Genomic DNA, 16,690 nt, shown 5'->3' on the forward strand with positions numbered 1-16,690 from the left:
TCTTCCAAGTAGCATCTTTTTAATTTCATGGCTGCAGTCACCATCTGCAATGATGCTGAGGCCAAGAAAATAAAATCTGTCACTGTTTCCATTTTTTTCCCTTCTATTCCTGATGCATGATCTTAAGTTTTGTAATGCTGAATTTCAAGCTAGCTTTAAAGGGGAGACTCTTTGACCTTCATCAAGAGGCTCTTTATCTTCCTCTTCACTTTCTGCCCTTAGATTAGTATCATCTGTATATCTGAGGTTGTTGACATTTCTCCTGGCAATCTTGATTCCCGCTTGTGATTCATCCAGCCCTACATTTCACGTGATGCACTCTGCATAAAAGTTAAATAAGCAGGGTGACAATATACAGTCTTATTGTACTCCTTTCCTAATTTTGAACCAGTCAGTCGTTCCCTGTTGGGTTCTAACTGTTGCTTCTTGAAACAAAAGTTTCAAACCCACATACAGGCTTCTCGGGAGACAAGTAAGGTAGTCTGGTACTTCCAACTCTTTAAGAATTTTCCAGTTTGTTGTGATTCACAAAGTCAAAGGCTTTAGTGAAGCAGAAGTCAGTGTTCTTCTGGAACTCCCCTTCTCCATGATCCAATCAATGTTAGCAATTTGGATCTCTGGTTCCTCTGCCTCTTCAAAACCTAGCCTATACATCTGGAAGTTCTCAGTTCACATGTGCTGAAGTCTAGCTCCAAGGATTTTGAGCATAACCTTGCTAGCGTGTGAAATGAGCACAGTTGTATGGTAGTTTGAACATTCTTTGGCATTGCCCTTCTTTGGGATTGGAATTAAAAGTGACCTTTTCCAGTCCTGTGGCCACTGTTGAGTTTTCCATATTTGCTGACATATTGAGTGCAGCACTTTAACAGCATCATATTTTAGGATTTGAAGTGGCTCAACTGGAATTCTGTCACCTCCACTAGCTTTGTTCATAGTAATATTTCCTAAGGTCCATTTGACTTCACACTTCAGGATGTCTGGCTCTAGGTGAGTGACCACACCATCATGGTTATCCAGGTTGTTAAGACCTTTTATGCATAGTTCTTTCTGCCCTTAGAAAAACATAAAGCTCAAGGCAAATATATCACTTTGTTTCAATCCAAGTCACTTATCAATAGGTTTAAATTGTAAAGAATTATTGTTAAGGGGCAACTGCTTTATCACAGTCAGAGATTTATTAAAATAAAACAGATGTAAAGAATTTTTTATGTGTTTCTCAATTTTAAGTATTCACCTTTGAACAAGTCAGAACTTATATCAGTATCTAATTGTATAATCATTATTCCCATGGAAATTGTAGAGGTCACAAACTTCCCCCAATTTTTCCTGTTGTTTTAGCCATAAAACTTTTGGTGGCAATTTGGAGAAATATTCAATGAAAATATCTTCAACAAAGAGTGAAGAAAACTCTGGAGGGAATGTGGAACACTGAAAGGTGGGTTCAGACCTCAGCCATTAAGCCTCTTACCTTCTTTATCAGTAAAGATATCTGCAACTAATTCAACATTGTATTAAAGAGGGAATTCCCTGCAGTCCAGTGGCTAGGATTGCTTCCACTGCTGGGGGCCTAGGTTCAATCCATGGTCAGGGAACCAAGATTCTACAAGCTGCAGGGTAAGGAAAAAACAACAACCCCGTAAACAACCCGATATTGTATTAAACAAGATGATACATTACAGAGAAAAAGGTTATAGATTAGTGCCCAACTCAAAGTTCTTAATTCTGTGGCATTGGACATGATATTTTTTTCCTAACTACTGATATTCGTATAGCACCTTTAATCCAGATAATTCAGGATGCCAGGTCGCTAAATGATGAGCAGAAACCTTAATGTTTACAAACATACTAAATGAAACAAAAGAATATAAAACAAAATTTTATCCTGAGAATATCCCATTCTAGCATTTGCCTTGCAAGGGGATACATTTCTGAGTTCAAATTCATCCTACATCAGTGCAGTTCAACATTTTTTAAGTGTCTAGTTGATGTCACACAGGCAGTTATAGAAGACAAAATTTCTCACTTTCAGGAGGCACAGTCTAAAAGGGAAATATTAAAATGTAATGTGATGTTCAATGCATGGAAGAAATCTGTAGGAACACAGATGAAGAAGGAGTTACAGTTGCTTGGTCTGAGGGGAGGGTAAGAAGCCTTAAGGAGTTATCTAGGGAAAGTGACATTTAAACCAGATCTAAAAGGAGTGGAAGTCAGCCAGATAGAACAGGCGAAGAAGGGCATTCACATGAAGGGAACAGCAAGTATACAAATTCATAGAGACAATTAGGAACACAAAGAATGCAAACCACTGCAAAGAATGTGCGCAAAACAGGACTCTTCAAAGAAAACAGGCTAAGTTTTAGAGAAAATATTATTTGCTCCACAGAAATGATTTTCTGCGCTCTTTAAGACTAACCAGCCATCTTTTGTGGGTAAAATAATTTCACATACAAGAATGATAAAGAAAATTAGCTTTATTTATGTAAATTAGAAAAATTGATAGTAGTGTTAGAATTTGTCAAATGTTTTCATTCTGAACAATTTACAAGTGTATTTATATACAAACATAATAAAATAGAGTACATCACATTGCTTTTGCTTGACTCCAAGTGTCTCTCCATTCTGAATATGCCCCTCTCACTTTGGGTTTTAATTTTTAATGGGGAAGTGCTTTGTTTTGACACAGTGTTTAATTCACACAGTATAACACTGAAGTGGAAGGAGAGTCAATGATCATCAACAATTAAAAAATACTTTTCAACCAAAATGACTTCATCATCAGATTTTTCTATATTAAAATATGTTTCAGGTTAAAAAAACATACTTATTCATTGATGATCTAAATTTGTACTAAATTTAACATTTATAGAAACCCATAGTTAATTAAAATATAGATATGAATTATATTAAACTCATTGGTATGAATGTTTGCCACAAATGAAAATGAAGAAAATTGTTAGGAACAGAGGTAAAAGAAAATTCATGGGAGAAATAGAAATGCCCTGGTTATATTTAAAATGATTAAAATGTCAATTTTCCAAACTCAATACAAATAAAACCAGTAGATCATAAAATGTCATGATATTTATAGGTACCGAATCTTAAGTTGCACTGTAGGACTGTAATTAATTTGTACTATTATATATATATTAGATACTTCTAAACCAAGTTTCCTAAATAGCTTTCCAGTCACTTACATTGTTTGAGAACTCCAAGAAAGTTTAATACAATTATTGAATAAGGCAGAATTTTAAATTAGCAATTGGGATACAATGTAAATGCAGATAATTTATTTAGAATCAAATCTATATCTGTCAATGTATTAAGTATATCATATGTATATGGACTGTTAGAAGAAATAAATTTTGTTTTTAAAGCAGTGGTTGGTTTTCTGAGTTTAATTCTTTAGCATTTTATTGACATTCCTGGCAAGAATTCTGACTGAGCTCTGTGGTTTTATTATATGAAAGAAAAACACACACACACACACACCACAAAAAGTAAGTTGGCTGTGACTTTCCAAAGTAAGCTATTTAAATTAAAATAAATAGCCAGACCTCAAGTGCACTTGTGTCTAAAATGTCACTTTTGCCCCCAAAGTGAAGGAAATGATCAAGTATTGGGTTAAGGTGCTTACTAGTTTAAAAAAAAAAAAAAAAAGAAAAATCACAGGAAGTTGGTCTTTAACTGGATGCTTGAACTCTTCCCAGAGTTATTAGTATGTTTAGATGTTGGTGTCTTGACTTTGACAGTTTCTTGATTGCCCTTTATAGCAGCTTCAAGGCGGGCTTTCAAGGCTGGAGAAGAAGCCATTACACTTTTAAAGACGGATGAGTACTGAGGGCCAATCTGCATGAGATTTTGCAAAGCAAAGTCATGGAGATTTCTCATTATGGAAGTTGCTGATCCCAGGGCATTCTCATCCAAAAGGAAGGAAATGAGGATGGGCAGAAGACAGGCCACGAGCTGAGAGCCTGGAAAGTAAACAAACTATGTAAGCCCTGGTTTCAGGGGTGTAAATGATCCATACACACTTGATAGGAACCTATTTCCCCAACCTGACGGGAAGCAGTTCTTCCAATCTCTTCTCCCAAATTGATACTAAGTAATATCAATACTTGGGGTTAACATCAACATCTGCCTTTCTGCAAGTGTGAAAATACAATATTAAGTGACTAATGGGATGCTTTATACTTTAAAGAACATCCAAGTTCTAACTTTGAACTAACTGTTGGTATGCATTCAGTGCTAGCACTTACGGTGCTGTTCCTCAGCAACGGCCACCAGTGCTTCCAGGACCTTTATGCCTTCTTGAAAGATCTGAAGCTCAGTAGTTTCTTCAGGTTTTCTCCTATCTATTTCCTGCAACTTTTCCACGATAGAGGATACTAAAGAGTAAATGTATGGATAGGAAACAGCTGGATTTGGATACTGAAAAATGGAAAGGAGGAGCTGATAGGTCTTGATTTGTACCTAGTCAGATAAGAGACAAAAAAAAGTATAAACCATAAATACAAATTTACATTAAAATGTAAGTTTTAATTAAAGTTTTAAAAGTTTAAAAATGTAAAGGAAAAAATTTTCCCACCGACCCCCTGTACCCAAACTTAAAACTTATTTCTATTTTATCTTCAATTCTGGAAGTCCAAACACTAAATTCAAATTGCATGCTAACAGTGGCTGTGACAGCTTGGAGTGGGAATAAAGTGGTTAATTTTTCTTTTTTTGACAGGTTTCTATTTTCCCCCTTTATGTGTCTTTCTGTAATATATATATAAAAGAAAAGAACCTTGAAAAATATTTTGGAGATTTTGGAAAACGTTTTAGATGAAGAATCACATATATTTGATGCAATGAAGGTGTCAGGGAACGGTGTCTAGACTGTATTAATGATGTGTCACCACATATCGGAGGCACGACTTTGAAACTGCTACATAAAGCTACTGTTAGGACAGAGGAAGTAAACAGGACAGAAGAATAAAAGATGACTACATCAGATATACAAATAATCACTGTGATGATATCTGAATAATTGTTTTTTTCTGAGAGAAAACCTGGTTCCTGAATTTTAGAGTTTATCTATTTGTGATCATGTGCTACAAACTTATTCTGTAGCACCTAAAAACATAGGAAATTAATCAAGCAAATAAAAGGATCAGAAAGGAATGGGATTAATTTGTATGTGCTGTTTTTGAAATCAGTCTCATCATTTTACAGTCATGTACTGAAGGCATGTGTTAGAGTCCTCCTTTCCTTTCCCTTCTGAAAGGAAACCCACTGAAGTTCTAGGAATGTATCAATTTTAAGATGCCCCTATTTCAAATTTAGTTGGTGGTATTTTTAATATTTTCTTTATCTTTCTCTAACTAACTACATTCTATCCTCAGGGCCAAAAAACAAGACCATTATTATTTGACTTTAACCTAAGAATACAAATTAATCCAAACCTAAAAATAAAAGCTTTAGTCTGGTACTTTTTGTTGGAACCAACAAAATCACAAAAGTTTTTAGAAGCCTAGACGTATTCCTATTATAAACATCTGTCTTCTAAAGACACTTACCATAGGATCTTTTATCTCAAGAGTGGCCTTAAATTTCTCAATACAGCGCTTCTGAAGGCATGGGATCGTAGTTACTTCTGGACTTGTAGACAAAATAAATACTGTGATAGCGGTAAGCAGACTGACTTCATCAAGTTCTTGGTGTGTTCCATCTACTAAGGAGAAGTAATCAATGAAAAACAGATCCTGATACTGTCATATTTACTGTCTTATATATCTGTGAAACTTTCTTTAATTTGGTAGTAACAATTTTGGGGGGCACCAAAGGGTTACAGACAATAAATAGTGACTTACTAAGAATCCTGGCAAATGATATAGCTTCAAAATGCACATTTTAAGTAATTCTAGAGTCAAGAATTACCAAAGTAATTATAATCTTCACAAGTAAAGAGATCAGTAAATACATATATATATTTACTAGATATATGCATTTATTAGTTGTGTCACCTTGGCTATTTAACCCTGTCTTCAGTTTTCTCATCTGGAAAATGAGAGTAATAGTACTTAAGTTTGTAAGTTAAATGAGTTAATCCTCATATAGCATTCAGAATAGCATATTGTACATAAATGCTCAAAATAAATTAACTATTTTCATCGGAGAGAAATGCAGAGGTGCTTGGAAATGGTCTTTTCTTTGCTAAGTTTAAACTATTCATATTTTTGATAATACATGTGTCAAGTGAAAATAACTTAGCATTTTGTTACATATACTATTTCGTAAGAGTACAGAAAAATGTGAAAATCTGTGTGTGTCACAATCATTTAAAGGAATTTTCTACTAGATGTAATTTACCTTCATTTTCCAAAGTCATACTCTCATTAAATAATTTTAATAAACCTGCTGTGGAAAATCAATGTTATTTGAAAAGGCATGGAAAATGCAATTCATTAAATTGTGTAAGAATGGATTGCTACTTAGGAAGAAATTACATATACATATTGTTTGGTAACATTCACTCATCAAATATTGAAGAAACTTTTTATGTGCCAGCACTCTTTCTGGCCCTAGGAATGCAGTTTACAGAGAAGATGTACTATATGCCAGGAAGTAAATAAAGAATTTAATTTCAACTAGTCACAAGGTCTATGGCAACCAGGAGTTGCTACATTGGGCAGTCAGAAGAAGGTTTGAGGAGATTAATACTTGAGTTGACACTTGCAACACAGCACTAATGAAGGCAAAATATTATAGATGAGAAGGAGATATATTTATAAGAATAATTTGGATAATTTTAAGGTAAAATAGGTGCAAGGCCAACATTTAAAATTATGAAAGCATTATTATAAGCACTTTATATTTAATCCTCACAGTAACATCATGAGGAAGGTATTCCTCATTTCCCCCATTTTATGGACAAGAAACTGAAGAATAGAAATTCAGTAATTTGCCAAAATCACACAGTTATTATTAAGGTGTTGAGTTTGATTCCAGAGAATATACTGTTACTTATAATGCCACAGTGTTTCCTATACAGCCAAGTTATTCATTTACAGTGACTTGACACTACAAGAGCTAGTCTATGTAGTATAAAAATGTCTTTTTATTCTCCGTAAATAATGCTCTCCTGGGTTCCTCTTCCCATTTCTTCTAAAATTTCCTTATTCTGCCATTCATGCCCCAGTTCCCTTATGTGCTTAGTGTCTCGGTCATGTCCGACTCTTTGTGACCCCATGGAGGGTCTTCTGTCCGTGGCTCTTCTGTCCGTGGGGATTCTCCAGGCAAGAATACTGGAGTGGGTTGCCACGCCCTTCTCCAGGGGATCTTCCCAACTCAAGGATTGAACCCAGGTCTTCCGCATTGCAAGCAGATTCTTTTATCATCTGAGCCACCAGGAAAGGCCAAGAATACTGGAGTGGGTAGCCTATCCCTTCTCCAGGGGATCTTCCCAATGTAGGAACAGAAATGGGGTCTCATGCATTGCAGGCAGATTCTTACCAGCTGAGCTACCAGAAAAGCCCAATGTTCCTCTTAATTCTCTTTTACCTACAATAAGATCCAAGGTTCCCTTGACATTAGCTCTATGTGGTAAGGGATTGAGGCCTCCTGCTAACAGCCAGTGAGAGACTGAGGCCTCTTACCAACAGCCACGAGTCAGAAATGGGTTCTTTAGCTGTGACCCTGGCCATCATCTTAACAGTAACTTCATGAGACACCCTGAGACAGAACCACCCAGCCACACAGCTCCCCAGTTCCTAACCCTCCAACACTGTCAGATAACAAATGTTTGTTCTTTGAAGCACTAAGTCTTGGAGCAATCTGTTATGTTGTAAATGTTTTCCCTAGCACGATCAGCCCCTTCCTTATTTCTTCTCACTAGCGAGTCCAAATCCTCCATGTCCTAACCTCATTCCCTGACAGACGACAGAAAAGCATCTGTGTGCCTGTGCGTGAGATGAAAGAGGCAAGCTCAACCTGACAACCTACACTTATTACTTTCCATCCTTACCTCCTGGTCTTCATATTGGCAGAGATTCCTCCTTCTAAATGTGCCGTGAATTTTTGTTTTCTTTCTGCCTAGAAAAGGATGCTGCTTTCTTTCCTAGTAGTTCCAACTATAACACTATCTCCACCTTTTCTCCCCATTAGCTAGACCCTCATCTGAAAAAAAAAAAAAAAAACTTCCTTGACCCTGTATCTTCGTTTGCTTTCTTCCAGTCAAGAGAAGCCTGAACTTGACCCTTCCCCTCCTTACTTCACATTTGTGCCTAAACACTGTAAGCATGATCTCCAGAGTGTAATTTACACTGCTGCCTAGTCTCTAGTCATTAAAACTCTTTTCTTTGGCTTCTGTTACTGCATTATATTCAGAATCTCCTCCCATCTTGTTGCATAAACCCAAGTTAGCTGATTTCAACCATCCCATAGGTGGCACTGACAACTCCCGAATACACGCAATCTAAAACCATCTCCAGCCAGACTTTCTTGAATCCCTGAGCACTTCATAGTTTGTTTCACTTGATTATCCTATAGGCATTTCAAAATCAATTCACTCTCTTCCCCTGAAAACCCTCCCTTTGGTATTTCTGTTAAGAGCACTATGAATGCTCAAATCACTTTACCCTTTCAACTCCTATACCAAACTACCAGTAAATTCTATCACTTCGCTCCTATTTTAAGAAGACACATGCCTATTAAAGGCAGTCCAAATCATTAATCATGCCAAACCTTCCACCATCTGACCCTATGTACTATCCAACTTCATTTCTTTACTCATTACCGTTCACTACCTTCTTACTCTTCCCCTCAAACCTACATTCACTCACTGCACTATTGCTGTCCCCAAATACACCATACTACTTAAGTTTCCTGGTCTTGTATCAAAATGTGTGCGAATACATTTCTATGATGTCTGTGTGGAGAATGGAGAATACTTCCTTATCCTTTAAGAAACTCTTTTCAGAACTCTCTCCTGGTAGTTCGAGGGGTACCACTGAGCTCCCCTCTATAGGGGGAGGTCCTGCCCAGCTGTGAGGAGCATGGTCAGCTCCCTCAGGCCGACCTCAGCCCCAGAGCTGCCTCGACTGACAGCACAGTCTTCAGGGGGCAGCCACATCTGAGCTGACGTGCAAACACCGTTGTCCTTTGAAAGGCACTGACGGGCAATATTCAGAGGACCCCCGCAGGTGTGCTGAGCTCTGCTGGACACTTGTACTGCAGTTTGACTTCTTTTGCCTAACACTGCTTTCCCCACTGCCTTCAAAGATTTTTGCTCGCCAAACTGCATCTCAGCATGCGCTTCCACAGAACCCTATATACTACAACACTCTGCCTGGTTCACTCAAACAGAACCATTCTAATTTTTTGCCAGTTGTCTCTATTCCATTATACTAGAAATGCAGTGATAAGTAAGTTATTACTGTTGCCTTCCGGAGTTTCTATGGTGTTAATCACACCCAATGGCAATCTGTAGGCACTAGACTTCCCCAGACTCCCAACTCTGGGCACAAAGTGTGTGGTCAATTAACTGCTGCATTCAACTGCAATCTTTTTACCACATGAAACAGAATATGGTGAACTGTGACACTGATAAACAGAACAAAGAACGCAGGGTTAATTATAATATGTGTAAACACTTTTTACAATCCCAATGACAATGTTGAAAATAAAACCTATATAACCATAACAGAGAAAAACTAATTTGAATGGATATTGAACATAATACTGGCTATCATTTACTGATATACACCAAGTAAAAAGTGAAATAATTTTCATATATGATGTTACTGATCTAACAGTTTCCTGTAACACAATCTCCTTATTTTGTTAATGAGAAAACTAACGCTCAGAGAATTATATAGCTTGTCTAGTCACTCAGCACTGGTGCTGGAGTGAGGATATAAACCAGATTAGTCTTGAATTATAATGTACATCTTATCCAGTTTTCAGTATACTGTGTGTATTAAAAAATTCTGACATGGATGATACCATATTTTTAAATTAACATATTATTACATTTGAAGGTCTCTCACTGTCAACACACAGGCTTCTAGCCATTTTTTTGCATTAATGTTAAAGATACTAAAATGAGACTATAGATAACCTTCTACCTATGATACATACCCTCTAAATATGTAGTGAACCCGGTCTCCTCTAGGCGAGACTGCCAAACACGATCAAGTAAACAGCTTATTCTCAAAAAACCGTCCATCTTGCTTTTTAAAACAAACTGCACAACTGCTTCCAAAAAGCCTGACTTACCTGGATCCCAACAGTCAAGAATCGTAGTTAAAGCACTACGGAGAAGGTCCGTCCAAGCAGTATGGCTCTTTTCTGCTCGGGCCATGGGAGAAGCCAATATTCCTTTCAGAGCCTGTAGGGAAGCTGCAACCGTTGAAGACAGCTGGCCTCCAGGTAACTTCACAGCAGTTTCCCTGAGGACTCCAATTGTGAGGTACAGTATAGTAGGAAGGATTGAGATGCTTCCTATAAGACATTTTGAAAAACACTATTTCAATCTATATATAGTTCCTCAAAAGAAATTACCAAATGAGTAAGGTTATGTCAAGCTTTTAAGATTATTTTTCTTTAACAGTTTTAATAACCTTAAGATTTTAAAGACTGGATTAAATTTAGGTTCTAATTGGAAATGTTATTTAAATTATATCACAGTATCATTATCTTGTGCTGTGTGATTTTATTTGGTAGCTGACAAACACTGAATTTACTTTTTTTAGTGTGGTAAAATATTTTTAACAAAAATTTACCACTTTAACCTTTTTTTTTAATTTGGCTGTGCTGGGTATTATTTGTGGCATGTGGGATCTAGTTCCCTGACCAGGGACCGAGCCCAGGTCGCCTACATTGGGAATATGGAGTCTTAGCCACTGGACCACCAGGAAAGTCCCACTTGACCAGTTTTAAGTGTATAGCTCAGTGGCATTAAGTACATTCACTACCACTATGCATTTGGGGGATTTATTTTATATTAAGCCTTGCAATTTGCAGTGAGTCAGTACAAAAAATTAAAGTTTCCATGGCCACTAAGTAGTTAAAAAGTCACTTTGTTTAAAAGGAAAGGGAAGAGACTAAAGTTAAAACGGTCAATTAAGTTTTCCCAGGGGCTATCCACAAAACTCATGTAGTGTATTTTTGCCCTTAGTCCTTTGCTAGTCACTTTTTCTGCACTCTTGGTATAAGGCAGGTGTGAGAATAAGGAATACAAGGTTTTAAGTAAAATTGAAGCTTGAAGTTATATTAAAAACAAGACAGCATATGAGTCTGTCAAGTCACATTTAAGCAGAAATATGCTTACCAATTAAGTATCTATTATAAAGTACTGAGTCCTTATTATGTGCTAGAGCACTAGAGGGTAAACATTTTGCTGGAAGTAAGACATATGTCTGTGTGTGTGTGTGTATATATTTATCTTCTCTATATAATAGAGTACATATAATGCCTCTATATGTAACAACAACAACAACAAAAAACTATGTATATACATATGGAAGCTACACACACAGGAAAACAAAACTCAATATAAGCCAGTTTTTAGGGAAGCCTTCACAGATGAAGTAGGGCTGGAGTTGAATTTCAAAGGAAGGCAGAATTTTAAAAAGAAGGGAAGGGGTGGTGTCATTTCAGATCAAGTAACACCATTGGCAATAGCACAGAACAGGGCTAAGCATGGAACCTCCTAGGTTTATGGTTCACACAGAAGGTACCAAGAGGCAGCGGTACTCGGCAGAGCCCTATGGAGAGCCTTAGACACTATATTAAAAGTATGGACTTGATTCTAAACGGAACTGGATATGATGAGAAGCTTCTATCAAAACTGAGGCAGAGAAAGTTCATTAGATACTGTATACCAAAAAATGCCCCAGAGAGTAATTGCCATCAACTCGTTTAAAATATTTCTAAAAAAAAAAAAACAAACAAAAAACCCATTGAAGAGCGTTATTTTTTTAGAGTACATGCTGTCCCTATATTTACTTTCATCCTTTTAGTAAGATAAATTACTATAACGTTAATCGTAAAGGATTAAAGACAATACCCAAATCTTTGGGTCACCATTTGTTTAATGAAAAGAAGATTAGCAACCATTATCTCCATTATCTATCAAACCCATTTCTCTCCTTTCGGGTCAAGGAAAGCCATCCCATACCACAACATACCTTCAGGAGAGCACACTGCGGGAAGTTCAGAGAGGATAACTAACGCAGCTGAAACCAGCCTACTTCCATCTTCTGACAGCATCTGTGGCTTTGTTGCTTTCACTCCTGGGCTACCTGTCAATTTAGGATTTAGCCCTGGGAGCTGCCTAACTAGAATGCACACACACAACTCCAGTGTTGCAAAGACCAAAGACTTCCCAGGCACAAGTCCTCCGGTGTCCTTTCCCTCTCCAAATTCTGGCAAGGTTTCCTTTTCGGCAGCCCCATCATCGACTAGAAGACAAAAAGAACAGTGTTGAATAAATACTTTGTTTGCTTTGCTTCTGTTGTAGGTAGCACATTTAAATGGGTCAAGCCTTGGGTCTTAAAGAATGAAAGAGAAAGCAGTTATGGAGGTAAAAGGAGTTGTCTTTACTTGGACTTCTTGTTGTAGTGGATCAAAAGAAATCCTTGGTTACCTTCTCGGCCTTGCAATATTGTCTGGTTAACTCCATGTAGTTAAGATGTGAACCTGATAGCTAGAGCTCCAGCACTGACTTCACCACCTTAAGTAGTTGCTGGGCAGAAAGATAGGGACTGAGGTCTCTGATGTCTTTATGAAACTGCCATCTCAGCCCAGGACTGCCAACCTCTGGAGTTGTAGATGAGAGAATAAGTCCTTGTGTTTTAAATCTACTGTTGTACTGGGTTTTGTTATATGTAGTCAAACGTAATCTTAAATGATATACTCACAAATGTCAAATCGGACTTATAAATGAGCAATTTAATCACTTTATAAAACTAAGTCATTAAAAAATTGTCAGTAATTCTTTCCCTGTACACTCGTAAACACTGTTAAGTACTCAATCCATATAAGGGATTTTTTTTCCTTCCAGGGCTGTTAAAATTCTAATTTTCCCAAGGAAAAATACTTTAGCTACTAACAATACCCAAGGTAACATGCAGAGATGACTGAGAGAATCTGAAGTCATACCTAGAGATGTTTCACTTGTACTATACACAACAGATTCTCAGGATGACATAGATACATAAGCAATACTTTAAAAAGCTTTTTTTTTTTAAAAAAAGGAAGTGATGCCATGTGATTAATTTGGCATTGTCGTTTAATGTTCACCTTCTGCACTTCGTCTTTTCTCCTTCACATGTTCTTGAGCCGCACAGATAATCTGCCTGACCACTTCAAGAGAAGCCAGTTGAATGGAAGGTGATTCTCGAGTCAAAATTACTCGATGTAGTACATTCAACAACTCAATACCCAAGTCCTATGACAGAAAACAGGTGAGAACATTTTGAAAATTGTATACTTGAAAAAAACAGTGTTAGGGCAATAAAGTTATGTAACACTTGCTCCACTTTAAACCATCTCCAGGTTGGTTTCTGTCCAATCTTGTAGGAGATGGCACTATGACAACAGATCATTTTCACACAGGTCCTACACTGAGATAACAAACAAGGAAATTCCTAAAACAAGATAAAAAAACATGGCTCAAAGTATACAAGGACTGCCAGATTCAAGATAAAAGATTCCCAGAGATGTATTAAAGTTTTCTAATACTTACGAATGGTGGCAAAAATGACATTAACGGTGTGTAAGTTATTAAGCATAGAATGAATATCACTCAAAAGGAAATACACTAGAAGAATACTACTTAACTTTCCCCCTGTTCTATTGGTCACTCTGGTGACTTTCTTTCATCTTTGAAAATAAGTGTGAAATAGTCATTATAATACTTGTTTTAACATACAGAATTAACAAGCACAAAAAGTTCAAAACTTATCCATGTGCAATTCAAGTTAGGCAGGAGCCTGAGTCATACTTTAAACCTAATAAACGATAGTGGTAATAAATAAGAGTCTATACAGAGAGGAAATTATACCATTTATTTTTCTTAACATCCAAAAGTCAATTTAATATACAATTCAATATACTGGTAATACCGGCTTCCCTGGGGGCTCAGTGGTAAAGAACCTGCCTGCCAGTACAGGAGTTTGAGGTTCAATGCCTGGGTCAGGAAGATCCCCTAGAGAAGGAAATGGCAACCCACTCCAGTATTCTTGTCTGGGAAATCCCATGAACAGGGGACTGTGGTGGACTACAGTCCTTGGGGTCACAAAGAGCCAGACACAACTTATCGAGTAAGTGTTCACGCATATGGTAATATATGATGCTAAGGGTGCCTGCCCAATGCATTGTTGCTCTTGGGAAAGCAGTTAAAGGAAGTGCTATACATTGTACAGTGATCCTTCAAATCATGGTCACAATTAGATCTGGTATTACTGTCTGACTCCACCTAGAGGCTAGTCAGTTGTCTCTTACAAAGACCTTGATGGAGAAATCAGCCGAGAGGAACACTACACAACTGACAGTTAACAACATGAACCAAGAGGATTCTCTCTTGGGGAAATGGGGAATAAGATACAGATGTATATGAGAAGCAGAGTGCAGTGAAGCGGCAAGAAACAAGGACAGTACAAGACAGAAGCTTCCCATCACTGCAGAAAGTTCGCCTGAAGAGTTGCTACACAGCGTGGTGGACTGGTGGCAGCAAAAGTAAGTGTGGCAGGAGCAGAGACAGAAAGCGGCAGGCAGCGGCATGACTGCCCCGAGTCAGCACGGCTGCTGGTGGCACTTCAGTTCCGAGGCCTGGCTATGCCGTGTTTAGTTTCCTTTTCACTTCTCCGTGTTCACCCGCTGTTCACTATAGTAACCTGAACACGTTTCTGCTGCTGTGCCTTGGAATCTACAGAAGCCTGACAAGCAACAAGAAATCACCTGATCACTGCCAATTTTAGATCTTGGCCAAGGAACGTCCAGAAGGGCCTGTAACGCATGTAAACAGGCAGTAATACTTTCCATGGTTGCATCTGAACGTAAGGAACACAGAAACTTCACACTGATTCCTGTAGAAAGCAGAGAAAGAGAACAAGGCTTCTTTAGATTCTTGGTTTCTGACGTTAAAAGAATCTTCTATTTTGATAAGATATACAAATAAACTTAGCAAAGAAGCAATGCAAATAAATCACCATGAATTTAAGACTAGACAATTAAGTGGTAAGGCAGTCTCTTTAACGGTTTTTATCAACATGTACACAAATAATAATCTCAACTAGGCTTGTGCACTAACTGCAAAAATTATAATAAATTTGTGCCAGAACTTAACATGTAGAGTTTCATAATTAATTGAGTGATTACCATATATCAGGCATTGTACTTTAACTATATCATTTCACTCTTACAGTATCTCAGAAAGTAGGTACTATTATTACCACTCCTTTTGAACACATAAAGCTTAAATAGTTTGCTAAATGTCCGTTAAAATGAGGCACACCAAGAATTTGAACTAAGGTAATTAAACTGCACAGCTTATGGCCTACCAGTCTTTATTACATAAAAGTTTGTTTTTAAAAAGTTCTCAAGGCAAATAGAAACAAAACTTTAATATATCCAAGGATATAGCAAATCGGATCATGTTTGGCTTCAGAAGGAGTAACAGAAGCTCGATGAACCAGGAATCTTATTAGTTAATTACTGACCTTTATAACCCTCACATTTCAGTTAGTAACTTATTTATAGGTAATGATCTAACAGGTTGTTTCCTCAGAACAAGGTTAAGTGTGAAAAACATTTAATCTAGAAACTCACTGTATCTAGAAAGATACCTCATTTTAAAAATGAAGTTCTAAGAAAGCCAAAAAAATGGGTGAAACTTCATAAATGTAAAAATCTCCTTTATCTTTGACCTTAAATATTGATGCAGGTCTGTATGTGAATATACTTTCTTGAACCTTGTAATCCTTGAGAATGGGGAGGGAGGGGTAGATGACTCAGTATACTGTTATTGCCTAATAAAGAATGAAGTTAACAGCCACAAAAGCTGACAGGTAAGAAGCCACAATCCAAGAAAAGCTCCGTATGTTTGGCAGAGGGTAAAAAGGGTTTCACTGACCTAAAATGAGATGGAATCTCTCAGTGTAGACATCCTCAGGGGACTTTACCGTGGGTCCAGAGGATGAGCCCTGGCACATGGAAGTTGGTGTCACGGGCCGTGAGAGATGAGGGGCTCCCTCATCTGGGTCAGCGACGACAAAGCCTGTGCCTGTAAGCCACAGTGCTGTGGCATGCAAGATGAGCGCCCAGGAGTTGTAATAATGTAGCTTTGCATTTTCACTAGTCTCTGCTGTGTAGAAAGCACCACCTACAAAAAAGGGAAGGCAAACAGCTTCAGGAGGAATAAATGAAGAGATCTGTTCACAATCCATTTTCCCTTTTATCTGTTACAAGAGATAGACTGTTTCCAGCCTGTACCCCGAAATCAAGGCAACTACTTGTTGGCTTTTATCACCACAGTTTAGTTTTGCCCATTTTTGGACTTCACAGAAATGGGAAAATACACAGTATGCAACTGTTTGTGACTGAGTTTTTGCTTAACAGTGTTTTTAGAGATGGATCATCCATGCTGCTATATTATCAATATTTTGTTATCTGTGACTTTATTTCTCCTGAGCATACAACTGTTGGT

At 37.5% G+C, this 16,690-nt stretch overlaps 1 protein-coding gene across 4 annotated transcripts in view; it reads right to left on the bottom strand.

Moving 5' to 3' along the window:
• Positions 1 to 2,456: 2,456 nt before the first annotated feature.
• The window catches only part of HEATR5A (HEAT repeat containing 5A), a 93,987-nt gene continuing 79,753 nt past the window's right edge, over positions 2,457 to 16,690 (bottom strand). For 3 of the 4 annotated variants that reach the window (XM_065905842.1, XM_065905838.1, XM_065905839.1), the window contains exons 30-37: positions 16,118 to 16,366; positions 14,944 to 15,071; positions 13,285 to 13,432; positions 12,171 to 12,443; positions 10,258 to 10,482; positions 5,559 to 5,713; positions 4,257 to 4,470; positions 2,457 to 3,971 (exon numbers count right to left, since the gene is read on the bottom strand). In XM_065905842.1, the coding sequence (XP_065761914.1) occupies positions 3,664 to 3,971; positions 4,257 to 4,470; positions 5,559 to 5,713; positions 10,258 to 10,482; positions 12,171 to 12,443; positions 13,285 to 13,432; positions 14,944 to 15,071; positions 16,118 to 16,366 (1,700 nt within the window). In that variant the 3' untranslated portion in view covers positions 2,457 to 3,663. The remainder of the gene's footprint in view (positions 3,972 to 4,256; positions 4,471 to 5,558; positions 5,714 to 10,257; positions 10,483 to 12,170; positions 12,444 to 13,284; positions 13,433 to 14,943; positions 15,072 to 16,117; positions 16,367 to 16,690) is intronic. The other variant, XM_065905841.1, reaches the window with a different exon arrangement.

This window comes from Muntiacus reevesi, chromosome 15 (assembly GCF_963930625.1).
Source record: "Muntiacus reevesi chromosome 15, mMunRee1.1, whole genome shotgun sequence".
Classification (NCBI taxonomy): Eukaryota; Metazoa; Chordata; class Mammalia; order Artiodactyla; family Cervidae; genus Muntiacus; species Muntiacus reevesi.